Source organism: Sorex araneus, chromosome X, assembly GCF_027595985.1.
Source record: "Sorex araneus isolate mSorAra2 chromosome X, mSorAra2.pri, whole genome shotgun sequence".
Lineage (NCBI taxonomy): Eukaryota > Metazoa > Chordata > Mammalia > Eulipotyphla > Soricidae > Sorex > Sorex araneus.
Window position 1 is genome coordinate 103,743,105 of NC_073313.1, and position 19,375 is coordinate 103,762,479.

At 39.2% G+C, this 19,375-nt stretch overlaps 1 protein-coding gene across 1 annotated transcript in view; it reads right to left on the reverse strand.

Moving 5' to 3' along the window:
• Positions 1-3,834: 3,834 nt before the first annotated feature.
• Positions 3,835-19,375, reverse strand: part of MORC4 (MORC family CW-type zinc finger 4) — an 80,983-nt gene continuing 65,442 nt past the window's right edge. Inside the window, exons 12-17 of the mRNA XM_055121748.1 lie at positions 17,393-17,461; positions 16,954-17,005; positions 15,417-15,592; positions 6,038-6,728; positions 5,211-5,494; positions 3,835-4,871 (exon numbers count right to left, since the gene is read on the reverse strand). Of these exons, the coding sequence (XP_054977723.1) occupies positions 4,718-4,871; positions 5,211-5,494; positions 6,038-6,728; positions 15,417-15,592; positions 16,954-17,005; positions 17,393-17,461 (1,426 nt within the window). The 3' untranslated portion in view covers positions 3,835-4,717. The remainder of the gene's footprint in view (positions 4,872-5,210; positions 5,495-6,037; positions 6,729-15,416; positions 15,593-16,953; positions 17,006-17,392; positions 17,462-19,375) is intronic.

Genomic DNA, 19,375 nt, shown 5'->3' on the forward strand with positions numbered 1-19,375 from the left:
TCCTGATTCTATGCTCAGAAACCACTCCTGGAGGTTCTTGGGGGACCATATAAGATGCTGAGAATCGAACCCAAATTGGCATGTAAGGAAAACACCTTACCCTCTATACTATCTCTTTAGCCCTCTGGTTTTTGATTGTGGAGGATTCCTCTGCCTTTTTATGAAATAAAACTGTAATGTATTTTAGTAAAAGTAATAAGGAACTGGAGATTTCCCAGTTCTTTTTAGTTCTTTTTAGTTCTCATTCTCAAGATCTGGTCTGTATAGATGTCCTTTGATTTGATTATTTATTTCTCAGTATTTAAAATTGAGTGCTAGGGAGACTCCTTTTGAAAATATTCAGAATGAGGTAAAGAACATCCTGATTCCTGTTCTCGTTTGGTATTCTAATTAACCAAATCAAAGATCAGCTAGAGACACATTAAGCAAGGCCAGCTCACACTGATTCCCTGCCAGTAATGTGTCCGTTTTTCCATGATTAGAGCTTAATGTGCTGGACTGTTATTTACCTCCCTCATACGGTATTTATCCAACCCCTTTTCTGAATGAGGTGCTGTTTTAGGCCTTTGAAGACTGAGATATGAACAAAACAGTTCCTGTCATAAATTCATTCACTAACAATTATTTCCTGATTACCTACTGTATGCCAGGCACTGTGATAAGCTCTGGCACATGTTTGCTGGTGAAAATAGGAATTTCCCTTCCCACCATAGAACTTACTAGTGAAGGAGGAATGAGACTTTATGTTAAAAACTGTACATCATGGCACACAGTAGGTACCAAATTAACATTACTGAAGGATGGAACAGTATAGAATTGCTAGTTGTGGCAAGTGCTATATTTTAGAACAGGAAGCAGTGCTAGTGAACAAGGTGGCCTGGGAAGGCTTCAGAAGACTGACAGTTACACAAAGAGCAAAAGGATGAGGCCAAGACTGGAGATACGAGCATCCCAGTGGGGGTAAAGGATCTGAGGCAAGACCTTATTATATTCTAGTAGAAAGACCACATTAAGGGTAAGAGTGATATGTTAGGAGTAGCAAAGGACAAATCAGAAATAGGCAGGGGTTTTTCAGGACAATGTAAGGAGTATAGAGTATTCTAACTGCAATGAAAAGTGACTGAAGGGCTTTAAAGAAGGGTCACAGTCACGTGATCTGAGTTATATATTAATAAAATCATTGGTTGGAGTGGTAAGACAACATAGGTGTAGGTAACAAGAGTGGAAGCAAGGACATCAGTTAGAAGTTGCAATTATCTATTGGGAGATGAGAGTTTGGATTAAGGTAGCTGTAGTAAAATTTAATGGAGTGTAGATACATTTTGGACAGAATGGACATATTTCTTGATAACTGGGTATTGAGGACTTGATAATAGGAAACGTAAGAGTGACTTAGATGTTTCTAGTTTCAACAACTGGATTGGATAGGTTGAAGTGTCATTTTCTAAAATGAGGAATCGGTGTCACTTTTTATTTTTTAATGTTTTATTTGAAATGTCTGTGAAATGTGTCACTGTAAATTTAGGCAGATGAATGTTTTAGTATGACTCTAATAGGAATGACAAGATTGAAGACATTTTTACTGACTCTTAGAAGTAACACAAAAATGTTCAACGGAAATGTCATATCTGGCTGAGTTAATCAGAGGAATTTTCAGGAGGGGGGAGGTGGGGAGGAATGACATTTGAGCCAAGGGAAAGATGACAAGAGAGAGCATTCTAGGTAAAGGGAATGAAACAGCAAAGTAGAGGAGGGATATTCTAAAGGCAGTTTCACACACCGAAAAAAAATGCTGTTTACATGGAACTTGGCTTGCGATTGGAATTTTGGAAGATGAGAGTTGAGAGAAAGCGTTGTTGAAGCCAGATGGGAACAGCTATTGCACTTGGTTGGCAACTGGGAGCACTAGACTTTAAGAAGAGGCACAACCTGATGAAGTAATCAAAACCAGTTTAGTGGCAGCATGGTAATTGGAAGAGTAAGATTAGACAGAAAGGAAAGACAGTAAAGAATCTATTTCAATTAGCAAGGCATGGGGAAATAAGTACCTAAATGCTGGTTGTAGAAATGGGAAGTTAGGGGGAGAAATGTGAGACATCTGAAAAGAAAATAGTTTACTTAACAGAATAGCCAGAAAACCCTCATTTTCTGAATGTCAGTTACCTCCAAACAGTATCCTAAGTTCTGCTAAGGATACCACACTTGCCAATCTCTCCACTACGGCATTTAACATACTATAGGGACCACATGCTGGTATGGTTTCATTATAAATCTCTATCAAAGAGGTAGTCCTGGTGTCATCATGAATGTACTCACACAAGTAACTGAGTTTAGAAGCAGCAGAATGGGGCTGGGAAGTGGGAAATGCCTTCGCTTGTATTACATGTCTCATGGATTAGGACAGATTTCAAACACTTCACAAACACACACATCACACACACACCCCGAATTTCCTGCCTTTTGTATTCCACGACCCTCACATTCCTCACATTCATATTGTTCATATGCATACCACATGCAGATTCTATCTTTCTTGTTTTGTGGCCACATCCAGCAGCCCTGGGGTGTGTGGTATTCTTGGCTCTTTGCTCAGGGAACCCTCCTGGTGGTGCTTGGGGGACCATATGAGTTTCTGGGGATAGAACCTGGGTCAGCTGTGTGTAAGGCAAGCAACCTACCGTCTATACTATTCCTGTAGCCCAGCAGATTCCATTTGAAAAAACAGAATTGGTGAGTGTAAGAGGAACAAGTATTGATAGGGCAGGTAGAGGAAAACCTCTATGCTAGAGGGAAGCATTCAACGAGAAGGAAGTGGTGGGGCCGAAGGACGGAAAAGAGTTATGAATGAAACCCTATCAGCAACAGTACTGTAAACCACAGTGCACACACTTATTTTTTTAAAAAAAGAACCTCTCATAGAAGCAGATTGATGGGTGGGAGGCAAATGGGGGTAAAGGTATTGATAGAAGGAAGTGGGCAGTGGTGACAGGGGTGTGGCATTGAAATATTTTATACGTAAAAACCAATCATAAATCACTTCGAAAGTTCACAGTGACCCAAGTTTTAAAATAGTTTTCACAAATAATAATACTGATTCTAATGAGGAATCCTTGGTTTAGTCTCTCCCTCCCTCCATAGTTCTTGCAACCTCATGGGAATGTCTGTCCTGGGTTTGGGAGTCTTCTGACTGAGCTCCCCAGAGGAGAAAAATAAATATCCACAAAATTCCTCTGGACTGTTTAATTCTTTTGCACCTGCTTGACACCACCTTTCTTTTATTACATCTCTTTTACGTCCGACTTTTCACTTTTGGCATATTTTTATGTGTTCACTGTTCAATGTCGTTTGAAGAGTACCTTGAACTCCTGGGAGTACTTGTTATATAAATAAAATAAAGCAATGAATAAATAAAATATATCCTTTTACAAGAACATAGACTTGCCTTCCTTACCAACTTGGCGACTGGGAGGTGTGTTCTGAGGAATAGCAAATAGATCCTGTTGCTATAAAATATCCCACTCAAGAGCCGAAATGGCAGTTTGGTTATAAATGAGTTTGGACTATATATTAAGATTTTTTTCAAAAATTCTATATGAAGTTTCAATTGCCAAAGGGGTGGCAGGGCTGTGGGCTGATGGGTCATGATTTAACCTTACCTCCTTTTAGCATCATGTCTGCTAAACACATTTTTCACATTTTAGTTTTTTCCTGTGACCTTGTTCTTGTTATTCATTCTGAGGTGATGCTAACATAAGCCATACATCTATTTTACTTATATATTTTTCGACAAATATTTCATTTGATATTTAAACACAGGCCTGCTTGTTCTTTTAAAGAAGTTTATTTTTTCAATGAAGGAAAAATCAGCTTTATTATATAGAAAACTTGGAAAGGCAGAAGACAGGAAGCAGAAAAATATCAACCACAGTCCTATCACCTAAAGAAAAACCAATGTTAACAGTATGGTCATGCTTAGTTTTTAAACAAAGAATAGTTTAGGTTCCATTTCTGAGGTGAGTCCTTGAATTTCCACCCCCGAAATTCGTATGTCTCTATCACTTGCATGTACAAGTTAGTTAACTTGGTGCCTGTCTTTTGTTTCCATCTAAATTGTTAGATCCTTGAAAGTTGAAACCATGAGTTAAACTTCTCAATTTGTCCCAAAACACCTGGTTCATTGGACCCAATATTTTCTGACTTATTTAACCTAAATGAATATAAACTATTTTAGAAAGCATATGAAATAGGCCAAGTATCACGAACATTAAAGCTTTCGGGTAACCTAGTTTTGGCAACTGTTGTTTTTCTATTCTGAATTCGTGAAATGCTACTTAAACTAGCTTCTTCCTCCACACCAAAAGCTGAATAGAAGCAGACTGATTAAGAGCCAGTATTTAGCCAAATTTATCTATATAAGGCAAGAGGTGAGAGAGAGAAGGAGAGGAGTAGAGAGGGATTGATGAATGGAGAGGAGAGGAAGGGAAGAAAGGAGGAAACGAGGAAAACACAAGGAGAGGAAAAGATGAAAGAAGAGAGTTGAGTATGGGACAGGGGAGGAAAAGAGAGGAGGAGAGAGGAGTGGAGGCGGAGGGAAAGTGAGGAAAGTAGAGGAGAGGGGAGGGTGGGAAGAGGAGAGGAAGGTAAAGAGAAAAGAAGGGAAGAGGGAAAACAGAACAGCGAAGGTTAGAAAGGGTCTAGAGAGTATATAGTCTGGTGCTCAATCCAGTATGTGATTTGCCTCCAGCACTGTATACAGGATCCCATCCACTCGTTCTGAGTCAAACCCGATCTCACGAAGCTCCAAATGAGGGAGGACAGAAGTAAGGAGATAGCTGACGTGGATACGCAGCCGCGTAAGCTTTGCCAAAGCCCTGTATGATGGGCAGGAGAAGAGATGACATGAAGTCATTAGCCAACAGAACAAAATGAAGCTCCTTAAAAATGGACCTAAGTTTTTCAACAATTATGTTTCCATTAACTAGAAAGAAGGAAGAAAGCGCAGGGAGCTTAAGCCACCAAGCACAGGGAAAGTGAGTACAACTCTCTAAGCAGTAATTCCTCAATCCTTGGGGGCCCATGAATTAAAAGTTAAGATTTTCTCCCTTATCGTGGGTACATGGGGCACATGGGGTACATGGGCGGTGAGGGGTGTCCTAAGGGCTTCTTCCCATTAGCACTCACAAGCTGATAACTAAACCCTGTTAATTAACCTTTCTAGGTCATCTCCCTCTGGGGTCCGGCAGGACACCTGAGCCTTCTGCAACATTTCCAGGTGCATCTCTGTCTCCTTCAGTTTTTCTTTCAGTTCTTGCTTTTCCTCTTTGGTTCTTTCCAGCTCCGCTTTCAGAATCTGGAATTCAGCCTGACGATAGCCCATGTGTTTCTTGCTCCAATACAGGCCTTCGGTCTCCTGGGCACTGTAGGTCACCAATTCATGCTGGACCTTCTTGAATTCAGAATGCCAGTGATTTCTTTCCTGCTCCAGCTCCTCCACCTGCAGCCCACAAAACAACAAGTCAATGAACCCACATAATATAGATATCTAAAGCAAATGCCAGGAATTCTCCTGAATATATTCAACCTGAGGGAGAGCCTTGCAAGGTCCCCATGGCATATTCATATGCCAAACAGGATGGTGTATTCATATGTCAAACCCATAACCATGATGGGTCTCATTCTCCTGACCCTGAAAAAGCCTCTAATGCGATGGAAGAACGAGTAAAAAGAGGCTGCTAAAATGTCAAGGCTGGATGAATGCAGACGTTACTGGGCCCACTTGAGCAAATCAAGGATCAATGGGATGATAGTGATACTCAACTAGAGAGTCCTCTACATATGTATGCATCCACATATGAATCTTTCTCATTCCCGGACATGACAAGGAAGACCATTAGGATTTAATCTATTGGGGATATGCCACAGAATCATTCAATAGCTTATTTTGCTTAAAGGGTTTCAGAACGTGAAGCCATCAGAGCTCCAACTCACTGGCCCCTTACAAACAACTGTATTCCTGCTGGTAAAATACTGTCCTAACCTTTTGCTTGAACAAATTCCTTTCAGCCAAAGCACGTTCCAGTTTTTCTGTGGTTCTCTTCAGTTCTTCCAGCTCTCTTTGGTTCTTCACCTTTGGCATATTACGACCTGCACCCTCCTCATAGCCTCTTCCTTTCTCACCAGTGGCTGCGGAAGGGCTGGCAGTAGAGGACCCAGAAGCAAAAGGCACTGGGTTCCAGGATTCAGCTGCTGCTTTTCTTCTCTCAACAAGCTCCTCTCTATTGAACGGGATCAGCTGAATGGGAGCCCCTGAATCTTGAACACCTTTTGCAACACCGACAACAGCTACAAAAGGTCCTTTGTTGACTTCTTCCTTGTGTACAGTTGTGCTGCTTCTGTTAGATTCTGCTACCAATCTTGGCATCTGATTTTCTACCTCTTCAGCAAACGGGGACCCCTGGTGCTGATCTTGAGCACCAGAGCACAGAACTGAGACCTCCCTACTTCGACTGGTATTCTTGTTTGCTTCAGGGTATTCTGGAGAGAGATACGGCGGTGTGCTTCTCTCAGAACTAGATTTATCACGGCTATTCTCCCCTTCTGGGTAGGCTGCAGCTGCCTCTGCCCTTCTGTAAGATCCAGGCATAGAATAATCTAGAGGAGGTGTCATCTCATTCTGGAGCCTTCTTCGTTTCTCAACAGGCTCCTCACCTAGGATCCATTTGTACTTGCTGAAAGAAGAAAAAGAAGAAATCGCATTTGAAATGGGCACAATACAGGTTCTTATTTTATGGGGCCCTTTTTTCTCTGTAGGCCTAGGTTAAAACTGAACTCAACTTACATTTGAGGATCATTTCACATCAAGAATGTAACTTTAGGGCCTGGAGAGACTGTACAACAAGTAGGGTTCTTGCCTTGCATGCTGTTTGATTCCTGGCACCCCATAAGGTTCACTGGAAACTGTTAGGAATGATCCCTCAGTGTACAGCCAGGAGTGAGCCCTGAGTACAGCCGAATATGGCCCCCAAACAAAAAAAAAGAATGTAACATTATTCCTAACCCTTCACACATACAATTTGCTGATAACAAGTGTCATTAAAGGAGAAATGACAATGGAAGGAATAAAGATAGCATCTAGTCAAAACAGAATCAGTCTGACCTTGGTAAGAATTTGTAAACAATGACTAAAGCAGTCTGACTTAGATGTTTGTCTAAAATGCAAGTAAATGAAGAATGGCACCAACAGAACAAACCACAAAAAAAACGCACATACAAATTCCCCTTTGATGAGATTAAAGAAAAAATGTCCTGACAAAGATTAGTGGAGTACATGGAGAAGAACCTAGTCAGCTCATAAATTGTAACGTGTAACAGAAACTTTCCAGTCTCAAACATTTAGACAGACTTTTATATTCTAACAAAATATCATATATTGCCTTTACTAGCCAACTTTGTTGTGGTCATTGACCTTATTCATTTGTAAAAATAAAACACAGGGCCTAGGTTCGGAAATAAAGAAATGTAATCAACCAATACAAAGCATTTACCCCGGGGGGGGGTGGCGATACTTCTATCATGGGCAAATAGTCACTCCTTCTCTTCAGGGAAGCCCAAGATAGTGAACTCAAGCTACCGTCCATTTCATCTATGATATGCACCAACAGTTGAAGGAATTAACAAAACAGTTGGCTTCCAGCAAAATTCATAGGCAATGTAGTATCTTGCAACAGAATGGACCCCCATTTTAATCTTTATGACTATTCTTTCCAGAAAACTAAAATATTTCTAGGTAAAAATAAACTTCCAATTTTCAGTGAGTTCAATTATGATATTGATCACATCAGGCATCTCTGGACTGTCCACATTTCTCTGCAATTTCTGTGAACATCAGTAATAAACCTCTAACCCAATATGTTCTTAAAAACTTGTGTTGACTCCACTGATCTTAGTCTATTTTTGATTTTTTCCACTTCCATTTCAAGCTTCAATATTTCCTTCTTTCCTTGATTTGAGTTCAACTTGCTCTAGTTTTGTAATTTAAATTTGAATACAGATCATTCATGGTATAGTTTCAACATAAATATGAGTGGAGCTGGAGAGATAGTACAAGGGGTTAAGGTACTTGACTTGGATGAGGCCAACGCTGTTGATGCTCCTGAATACTGCCAGGAGTGAATTCTGAGCTGAGTCAGGAATAGCACGAAGGTTAGGTGTGGTGGCCTGCCAACATACCCAAATAGCAAGAGGCAATTTCAATGTGAGCATTTACAACTTGTTTTATTTTGTTTGAATTTTCTTCAAGATATTTTCTAACATCCCGTGTGGTTTCTTCTCTTACTCATTTGCTACTTTCATTTGCTCATTTCCATATGTTCAACGGCATACTGGAGTTTCCTATTTAATTCTCACATACTTTAATTTCTTTCTGTTTTTACTTCTGATTTAATTTTGTTGTGGCTGGAAAACATAATTTGTATGATGTCAATCCTTTTACGATTTAACACATGGTCTACTCTTAAGAAACAGTCCATGTGCACTTAAAATGAATATGGAGTGGACTGCTCTGTGTGTACATATATCTGTGAAGTCCAGTTGATTTACCCCATCATCAACATTTCTATTTCCTTATTGTTCTTCTGTTTCCTTGTTGATCTTCTACCCTTTATTGAAACTGGGATATTGAAACCTATAACTACTACTGTTAAATTATCTATTTTTCCCTTCAACTCTGTTTTTGCTTTATTATCTTTGAAGGGTGTTAGGTTCACATATGGATATAATTATTGTATCTTCCTGATGGAATTTACTAGAATTAAAATTCCCTCTCCGTATCTACTAATATTTTTGTTTAAAGTATATTTTGTCTGACATTAGTAGAACTACTCCAGCTCTCTTATGGTTGCAGTTTCCATTTTTTTAAATTTCAACCCACTTACATCTTTGAATCTAAAGTGTTTCTCTTGTAAGCAGAATAACTAAATTTTATAAAATCAATCGGATCATGTCTTTTGATTGGATTGTTTAGTCACATTTGCTGTTGTTATCAACATTATGAACTTTATTTCTCCTACTTAGATTTTTGTTTCCTGTACGTGTCATGTCTTTTAGGTCATTTTGTTCTATCTTTCCTCTTTTTATATCGGTATTTTTCTAGCTTAACGTTTGTAACTATAACAAAAATCATTATAAATCATTAACTTATATGTCTTATATATCTTTAAGAAAGCTCAGAGGAGAAAACAGAGCAATGATATAATTATTTATAACATTTATGTCCAACCAACCTTTTTCATTTTCTCCATTTCTTCTTTATCTATTGGCACTTTTCTACTAAAATACAGATTTCCTTCCACCCCCCTCTTTTAGTGGCGGTTTTGTCAAATTTTATATGTACATATGAACTCAATGATAAAATTATATACATCTATAAAATCACATATCGATAGTAACAGTTTTATATAATTATTCTTTAAACCGGTTAAAATAAAAAGAAACATGCTATTATATTTTCCTTTATAATTTTAGTTACCATTGCCAGTATTGTTTTCTCATATAAATTCAAATTATTATTTGGTGCTATTTGCTTTCAGCCTTTAGGTCTGCATTATTTCTCATAAGTCAGCCATTAATTTATCTTGTATACGATGAATGAAGTGGCTGGGAACAAAGTTGTATTAGGGCAAGAAAGTCTCAAGATGCCTTTGAGACTTTATCTTTGCCATTTGCTTTCAATATTTGTGTTATGTTTTGTTGTCAATCTCTATGAATTGATTCCATTTTAAGCTCTCTAATTTGGAAACTTTAAACCATTATTTCCTTAAATAATTTTATACCCATTTTCTTCTCTTCTTGTTCTCACAGTTGAACTATGTTCCTGTACTCAATAATGTACCGTATTTCTTTAATCTATCTTCTTCTTTCTGTTTTCCAGATAGCATAATCTGTGACTGATTTACCTTCTATTTTGATGAATTTTTCTTCTGCCAAATTTTATATGCTATTGAAGTCCTTCTTTGAAATTTTCAGGAGTATTTTAAGTTTCTACTCAAAAATTTCTATTTTTACTTTCTGTTTTTAAAGGGTAGTTTCTGGGGCCACAGAGATAGTGCAGAGGTTAAGGCACTTTCTTTGCATATAGCTGACTCTGGTTCGATCCTTAGCATTACCTATGATCCCCTAAGTACAGCCAAGAGTGACCGCTGAACAGAGCCAGTTGTTAGTACTAAGAAGTTGGATGTGATCAAAAGCCTTCCAAAAAAAGTAATTTCTGTTCCTTTATTGAGATTTTCTATTTGATGAGACATGGCCTTATTTAGTTCTTTTTGAACATATTAAACAATTGCTGCTTTAAAATCTTGCTAAATTTAGTACCTAAGTCTTTCTAAGGCAATGTCTATGACTCGCCAGAGGCAATTCTCTGCCCTGAGCTTACAAATAAATCCTGGTGGTGATCAGGCAGCCATACATGGTGCAGGGATTTGAACAAGGGTTGCAGCCATTTCTGCTGCATGCAAGGCAAGTGCCTTACTTTCTGTAGTAGTCCTCTACTCCTCCACACACACCCCCCGCTTAGTTTTTCCTAATTTCTAGTCATACTTTCCTGTTTTGTTGCATGTCTCTTATTTTTTGACAATAAACTATTCATGCATTGGGGAGAGCCTCCCAACTGGTATTGAAGAATCCCAGAAGAGCTCTCCTGCAGAATCTTGGCGAAATTGGGGATCTTTTGGTTTTTCTTGGTGCCATTCTTCATTTACTTGCATTTTAGACAAACATCTAAGTCAGACTGCTTTAGTCATAGTTTACAAATTCCTACCAAGGTCAGACTGATTCTGTTGTGACTAGATGCTATCTTATTTTATTCCTTCCATTGTCATTTCTCCTTTAATGACACTTGTTATCAGCAAATTGTATGTGTGAAGGGTTAGGGACAAAGTTACATTCTTTTTTTGTTTGGGGGCTACATTTGGTTGTACTCAGGGCTTACTCCTGACTGCTAAATGAGAGGGCCTGAGGATATGGTGCTGTTTGGGTCCTAAAGTGCCAAAGACTACTCAGGCCACCCTACTGGTCCTTGGGAACACCTCCAGGGCTACATCTGGCAATGCTAGGGGGGATGATGTGGTACTGAGGACCTAATCAAGGTTAGCTGCATGCAAAGCATGTGTTCTAATCCCATACTATCTCTCTTACCAAAACAATTGCTACTTTGATTTGAGATATTTTTGCCTGGTGATGACCAGGGCCTACTCCAGGATCTGTGCTCAAGGATCACTCCTGGCAGTACTTGGGTGACTATATGTGGTGCCAGTGTTCTACCTGTGGTCAGCTGCAAGCAAGGCATGTGCCTTAACCCCCATACTATTTATCTGAACTGAAAGTGAGGTATTTCAAATGATATAGGGTAACAACTCTTATCCCCTCCTCTTGAGGAATCAATGCTGTTTCTGTTTGCTTGGTTGTTTTGTAGTGACTTACAGGAGTTATCCTCCATGAAATTTATTTCGTCCAGAGTGTTTAGTTTCTGATTGTCCCTGCTCAGGTTATTTTCTTGATTTTGATCTGGGCATCATAGGTTACTTGTCAAAAATTGTGTTTGAGGGGGGCCGGAGCAATAGCACAGCGGGTAGGGCGTTTGCCTTGCACGCGGCCGACCCGGGTTCAATCCCCGGCATCCCATATGGTCCCCCACGCACCACCAGGAGTAATTCCTGGTGCAAAGGCAGGAGTAACCCCTGAGCATCGCTGGGTGTGACACAAAAAGCAAAAAAAAAATTGTGTTTGAGGGCTACAGCCATAGTATAGCAGTTTTGTCTTTTATACAGAAGACCACGTAAGATCTCTGGTATCACATATGGTCCCCTGAACCCTGTCAGCAGTGATCCCTAAGTGCAGAGCCAGGAGTAAGCCCTGTACACAGCTTAGTGTGGCCAAAAAACAACGAAACAAAACTGTACTTAAGCCCCCTTAAACAAGTTTGATTATTCTGTTTTTAATTTTTTATTGAGTCACATGTGGAAAGTTACAAAGTTTTCAGGTTTAAATCTCAGTTATACAATGCTCGAATACCCATCCCTTCACCAATGCTCATATTCCACCACCAAGAATCCCAGTATAGCTCCACCCCGCCCCCTAAGTTTGATTATTTGCCTTTTACCATAGGATATGCAGTTTGGAGGCTGCTCTAACAGTTCAAAAAATATATGTTTGTGCTCCATATAAAGCAGCTTAGATTTCCCATTACAATCACCTCTGACAGACACAGCCTTGAGCAGTACACAGTCTTCCATGATCCCAGGGCTATAGGTGATTTACTTTTATATACTGATTTTTCAGGTGTTGGCAATGAATCAGAGAAGGTTACTGGTTAACCAGTGTCTGTCAGAGACTGTGTGACTGAGACTCCTGTCTTTTACTGTTTTATCTTTGAATAAAGCTAGGGGACCACTTTCAAGTTCACCTTACAAACTGTTTTTTAAAATGTATTTTTCCTTGGCTTTCTGATTTTTCAGCCATTTTGCTTGGGGTAACCTGTATCATGGAGCTATGAGTATTTTTAATCTTTTTCTTTATTAAGATTCCCATTACCTTTCATAATTCTCTTTGGACCCAGAACTCTCCACAATCTGATCCACAGTCATTTCCTCAGGCAGAGTTAGTTTTTCATCATCAAGGCCTGTCTCTCTCTCCCTAACAGAATCTCTATGCCACTCCTCAAAGTCTGGGGTGAGGGGTGGTCGTTGTCCAAGAGTGAAATCTTTTATTTAGAGACTTGTCCCTCCCATATGAAAGCACAGCGAGACACTGGATTACAGCCCCTCAAGTTGCTTTCTTTAAAACACAGCTTTGGAATGGGAATGGGGTTGGCAAAATGCCAGAAATTCTTGCTGTTATTCTTGATATTTAATAGGTTACCTTGAATGAATATTTGACTGTTTTCTTTTTTCTTTGCTGGCTTTTTAGGTCATACCCGGCAATGTTCAAGGGTTACTTCTGGATCTGCACTCAGGAATTCCTCCTGGTGGTGCTTGGGGGACCATATGTGATGCCAGGAATCTAACCCAGGTTGGCCACGTGCAAGGCAAATACCCTACCGCTGTTCTATCACTCTAGCCCTAAATATTTTATTTTTTGACTGCCACTAGAACAATTTTCAGGAACTCAAAATGAGTTTTCTTTTTTTAAAAAATGGTTTCTGATTTCTTGCAGTTAAATGGTTATTTGTTGGTGAAAGAATCTAACATGCTCCTCATTTCTGTATTCTAGAAATTTTTCTATTGGACTATATTTTTCAATGCTTGCATCCCTGCATCCGAAACAGTATTATTCATTTTAGAATTGTTATATCTCTACCTTATGTTTGTTGTTTCAAGTAATCCTTTAAACATATTCAAATATATTGCCTCCACCAGTAAAGTGTAATTTGGAAGGGTTTTTTTTTTAATCCTTTAAAAACAGTAATCAATCAGCCTCTGAAATACAATCACAATCTCTCTAAATAGCTAAATAAATTACAGTCACTAATTCTCCCTTTGGTGCATAAGCCTATGGCTCCTTTAGATCTTAGTTCTATATATTTTAATAATCTCATGAGCACCTTCATTTTTCCTTATTTAGTGGCAGATTCAGTCCAAAGAACATGAATTTCCCTACACATGTAACTTGAAATGACAGATACAATCATCACTTATTGACTTACATGACACATGTTATTATTGACTTCACTTACATGCATATCTTTCTCCTTAAAGATCACATAAAGTACTCTGGCTGTCATCTATAGCCAAAATATAACTCTGAATATAGTAGTTCTACATATAAAATTCCCAATAAATATTGATGTAGCATGCCACCCAATGGATATGCTGCCACACTGCACTGATCAAATACACACGTGGTTATCTTTTACATCTTCAGGCTATCACTTACTTTACAGTAATGAAGAAAATCAAAGTGGTTAACAGTAGGGAAAGGATAGCCTTCAGAAACAATGATACGTTAATATTCCATAACCATCTTAGAAAAGTAATAAGACGCTCCGAAAGATATAGTACTTACTCTATACTTCTCTTAACCTACAATGGATAATCTAAAGCTCTGCATGAGAAGAGAGAAAAATTGGGCTTAAGCCTTCCAAGACTAAGACTGAACTGTATCATTTGGTTACCTATAGTTCAATCTTAGGAAATACACTTTCAATACTAGAGTGCTCTAGATGCCTCATATATATTCTCATTTAATTTCCTTAGTGTTCTATTAGTTTTATTAGTTTAGCTTCTATTTTAAAAATTTTATTCATGCTGGGTGTTATAGGGTTATTCTATCTGCAACACTTAATTATAGAAGAATCACTGTATAAGGAACTTGCATACCAGTAGAGATGTGTGCCTACATGAGATACGTATGAAACAAGAAACAAGCAAAAGAATCATTAACAGTGGGTATAATGTGTGTGGGATAACAGGATTCATTTTCAACCGATTATGTTGAAATTATAATTGAAATTATGTTGAAATTATTTTGCTTCTATCTTATAAAATATGTCTAAGTTGGAAAAGCCAATGAAACATTCATACCCCCCTATATGAGCCACCTTGTCAATGAATGTAGAACTTTTTCCTATTAGCAACTATATGCCTGCCCCATGGAGTGGCCTTGCAGGAAGAGAGAAGCATAGTAGAGAGGAGAATGCAACTCAAGTTAGGAGTCCAAAGTTCCAGTTTCCCAATACTCTATCTAGGATAGGGGCAGTCTATCTTTGAATGCTTCAAATATTCCTGATATTGAATACAAAGAAATACTCTGACACTTTATGTTACAAAGACTAGTATAGTTGTATGGATGAGATGCTAGAAGTTAAACAAAGAAATGTCCCAAAACTTCAAAGTCTAAATTTATACTAATAATTTATTCCAGGAAACAATGAACTAAATGGATAGTACCTATTGGCACAAATTTCTAGTAGCAACCTTTATAATGACATGGGTATTATTTTATAGGCATAAGAGACATAGAAAAATGGATATACATAATTCTAATCAAAGTGCATTATCTATGTAATACTGCCTTACATTTGCATACACATTATGCTCTTCAAAAATGTTTTCATGCCTACTATTTCACTTACACAATTTCCAAAGTAATGTGAACATATAAGAGTTCATCTATAATGACATTAGAATTGTTTCTCTTAAAAAATTACATATATTTCACAGAGCAGCAATTGTAATATAACGAAAATGTTTAAAAAAATTTGGGGGTGCACACATAAGATGTAATTCTGTTCACCCAAAAATGATGTTTCTCTTTCTGAGTCCTAAGCACAGACCTTAGGAAAATAAACAGGATAACTAAATCATCTTAGTTTAGAGAAAAACTGACTCAGTCTTGCTAAAGAGTAGTCCATGATTTCTACTCACCTGGAAAACTGAAAAGCACTGGTATCCAGGGGCTTAAGTTGAAGAGAAGGTGTTCTGTTTTCTTCTCCAGGAGATGAAAGCGGGCTAGGGCTATTAATTCCCTCATATCTAACTGTCTTGTTATTTGAATCATCCATGTCTTGAATAGTGGGAATCTTAAATGGAACAGAGGGTGCCTAGAAAAGAAAGAAAGACATATAAAAACTCCAATATCAAACTAAATACCAAAGGATGAGTCAATCCTTCGGATGCTAGGAAAAAATACTTGACCAAATAAAAAGACAGTGTTTCCTACACAAAACAAACAGCGCGCAGTAACGTACACTAGGACACACTGAACCCAGGCACGTTCAGTTATAACCTTACCTAAACACCATCAGACCTCCCCAGCTCACTTATTGGCTCCTAGAGTTATCCCACCCACAGCTAACCCAGGCCCCCTAACAACTATCTACTTCTCTCCTGTGACCCAGTTTGGAGCTGGGCTTTCACTCTTCTGAGAGCTGTAATGAGGGGAAGGTTTAGGGAATAAGCACTGCTGCAAGTGTCTGTGCTGAAGAAATGCATGCGAGAGACTAACATATATTCATAGTGCACACACAGAGACATGCGTCTGGGATCTCCTGGGAGAGCCAGCTTATGAAGATAGAATAAGTGATGAAGGTACAGGAATATTAAAGGGAGGTAAACTGAATGAGGACAAGGCAGACCCAGGAAATCTCCCAATCTCTAGATCAGGCTCTTAGGCCAAGACTGTAGGGTATGAAACCCTGTTTATATACCTGGGTAGGATGTCAGAAGAGGACATGGTATTAAATTGCCTCTATCCTCACCAGTCTGACCTCACCCTGCTCGAGTGGGTGGAATGTGAGTCTAACATGCGACTAGCAGCTATCTCTAGGAAAGACGATCAAGAGGAAAGTCATGCAGAAAGTCAAGGTTGGGTGGGGTAGATTCATGGGTGCTATGGTGGCTGTCAGGAAAGGAGTGTCCCTGAAAGGACGGCCAACCTTATTGCACCCTTCAGCGTCCGGAGCTGGGCAACCATGTCCGAGAGACAGTGCTCCTGAAAATTCAAAACAGCAGAGTCTTTATAAAAGCCAGCCAGCCTGAAAGCAGGGATGGGGGGGGGAACACAAAGAACCACCCCTTCTTCCCAAGAGGAAGGAGGAATGCATCACCTCTGAATCCTGGAAGAAAAAAAGACTGAGGAAAACCACACACTCAACAGGAGCAGCCTGTATGAGGATGGAACACAGCCCCGAATATTAAGACACAGAATGTGACATTTACACTGTCCACAATGAGTACTAAGACTATATCTAAGAAAACAATTTAGCTCTTCTATTTTGGGTGCAGTGAACATCAGCAATAGCAGAACAAAGCGAAATCAAAAGATCCAAGGGGAAAAAAGACCACCAGAGGAAATGGCTCATTATTTCTATGCCAGCTTTCAAGATCGCTGCTTCCTTCAACCTGTGTCCTCTGTTGGGGAAAACGTTTAGTGAGAAAAGAAGGAGGGCAGATTATCTCTTACCTGTTGGGTCTCATTTTCCTTTGGCACCTTCTTCTTCTCAACAGTTTGATCTCTAGAAGATGAAAGTGTTTTTAGTTCACTTTTGAAATTTCTCAGTCTGAAACAGATCACCATTGTAGATTTAGATTACGATATTCTTTGCTAATTACAAATAGTGTGAGATTCACTGAGTAACATCGGGCGCCTTCCTGAACACTGCTACTCCATAGAGATTTCAAATGCTTCATCAAAATAGACAAGGACTGTGGAGGGAGGGGAACAGACTAAAGGTACCCAGTAGTTGAGATATTCATAAGATGATCAGAAGAAATAAAGAATTAGAGATATGAGGAAGGAAATTATTTTAAAAAACGTATCATTTATCTTCCCAATACCCACCCCATCCTATGATGATGGGCATCTACTATAGGACATAAAACACCGTATCAGTATACTCAACTGTTTCTTAGCTTTGCTCAGGCACAGGTCTTCATCAGTGAGTTCTTGCTCCTCTGGAACAGAGCATCTCCTGCAGTATAGAGAGGAGTATAAATTTAGGCTTTAAAGTTTTGGAACTTTTCCTTGTTTGATTTCTAGCTTCTCTCCAATACTATTATACTAGTCTTTGTAGCATAAAGTGTCAAAATATTTCTTTGTATTCAATACCAGGAATATTTGAAGCATTGAAAGATATGACCACCCCTATCCTATACTGTCGGGAAACTGGAACTTATGACTCCTAACTTGTGTTGCTTTCTCTTCTAATACTATGCTTGTCTTCCTTCAAGGCCACTCTGTGAGGAAGGTAAAAAGTTGCTTTCTAATAATGTAGTCTAGAAGCACGAGACTAGATGATAATGCCTGATGGATAAAATCAGAAGCTATGATTGAGAACAGCAAACGGGATGAGGAACTTACATTATAAAATGAATATTAAGGATCTTAAGAAGAGGAAAATAGGAACCTGGAGCCTCGGCACGAGAAACAGACCCTCCGCGCCTATTGACTGTGATCCTGAGGTCTCCTAACCCATTTTGGCACCAGAGCGGATGCTTGAGCCATGCATTTTGACTGTGAACTGAGCTACAACCTCGTGCAGCCCGGGGAGGGATTTTTTTCCCTCTCCACCCCATTTTTCTGAGCGAAAATGGCGGCAGCGGCAGCAGCCACGTGGTAAGAGCCACCCTCTAAGACCCCTCCACCAGGAGGTAGGACTTTCTTTAGTGACGTAGCCTGTAGGTGGTCCTGGGAGGGGAGGTGTTCCCGGCGCGCCTTCCGCCCAGAGATGAACCGAGAGCCGCGGCACGAGAAGCAGAGCCTCCGCGCCTATTGACTGTGATCCTGAGGTCTCCTAACCCATTTTGGCACCAAAGCGGATGCTTGCAGCCATCCATTTTGACTGTGAACTGAGCTAAAATATTAGAAACCCAAAACCGCGCGGCCGCTATCGCTAAGTTTTAAAGTCTTCACTTAAAGTCTTCACTCTTAGCAATGAAGATAAATTATTAGATGATGCCTATTCAGCAGGCCTGATTGTTGGGGAAAATTTCCAATCAATAATAGTGAGTTCTGTATGGAAATATGGAATGTACTCAATATATATAGAGAATAATGGGAATATCATTAGCTACTTAGATGGGGGGTGGGGTGGGAGGGGGGTGTATTGGGGTTCTTGGTGGTGGAACGGGTGCACAGGTGTAGGGATGGTGGATTAATCAGTATTTGACTGTGACTTAAACCTGAAAGCTTTGTATTTTTTTTCTTTTTTTCACGGTGGTTCAATAAAATATTTCTTAAAAAAAAAGAAGAGGAAAATAAAGAAATTATATAAATGGAAAGACATTGTTATATATAAAACATGAGAATCAGAATTTTAGCAGTAAAATCTAAAAGGAGTACTAAAAACTACAATTCATTTATCAAAAGTATCCTCAAAATAAAAATCAGTAATAATTGGAAACCTATAGGCTACTCTACTTCGTAAGTGGCAAAATATTCCACAAGTGCGAACTAATAGGAGGTACAGATTAAAAAATGAGTATTCTAAGCAGTTAGTCCCATATTCTAATTACACACTCCTACTTACCAATACTTAATCTCCATGGAGAGGTGCTTAGGCACATCTGGAGACGACAGGAGACCGCTTATAGATTATAGATTTGGAATTCGCTTAATCTAATTTTCTCCATTTTAAATCTTTTTTTCTAGAGCATATACTCTAGTACCTTTTAAAACCATACTTGTCTTGTAGGAAAAAAATTAAGAAAGTCATGGCTGAATTGGGCTGGAACGATAGTACAGTGGGTAGGGCATTTGCCTTGCACGTGGCCGACCGGGGTTTGATTCCTCCATCCGTCTCAGAGAGCCCGGCACGCTACTGAGAGTATCTTGCCCACGCAGCAGAGACTGGCAAGCTACCCATGGCATATTGAATATGCCAAAA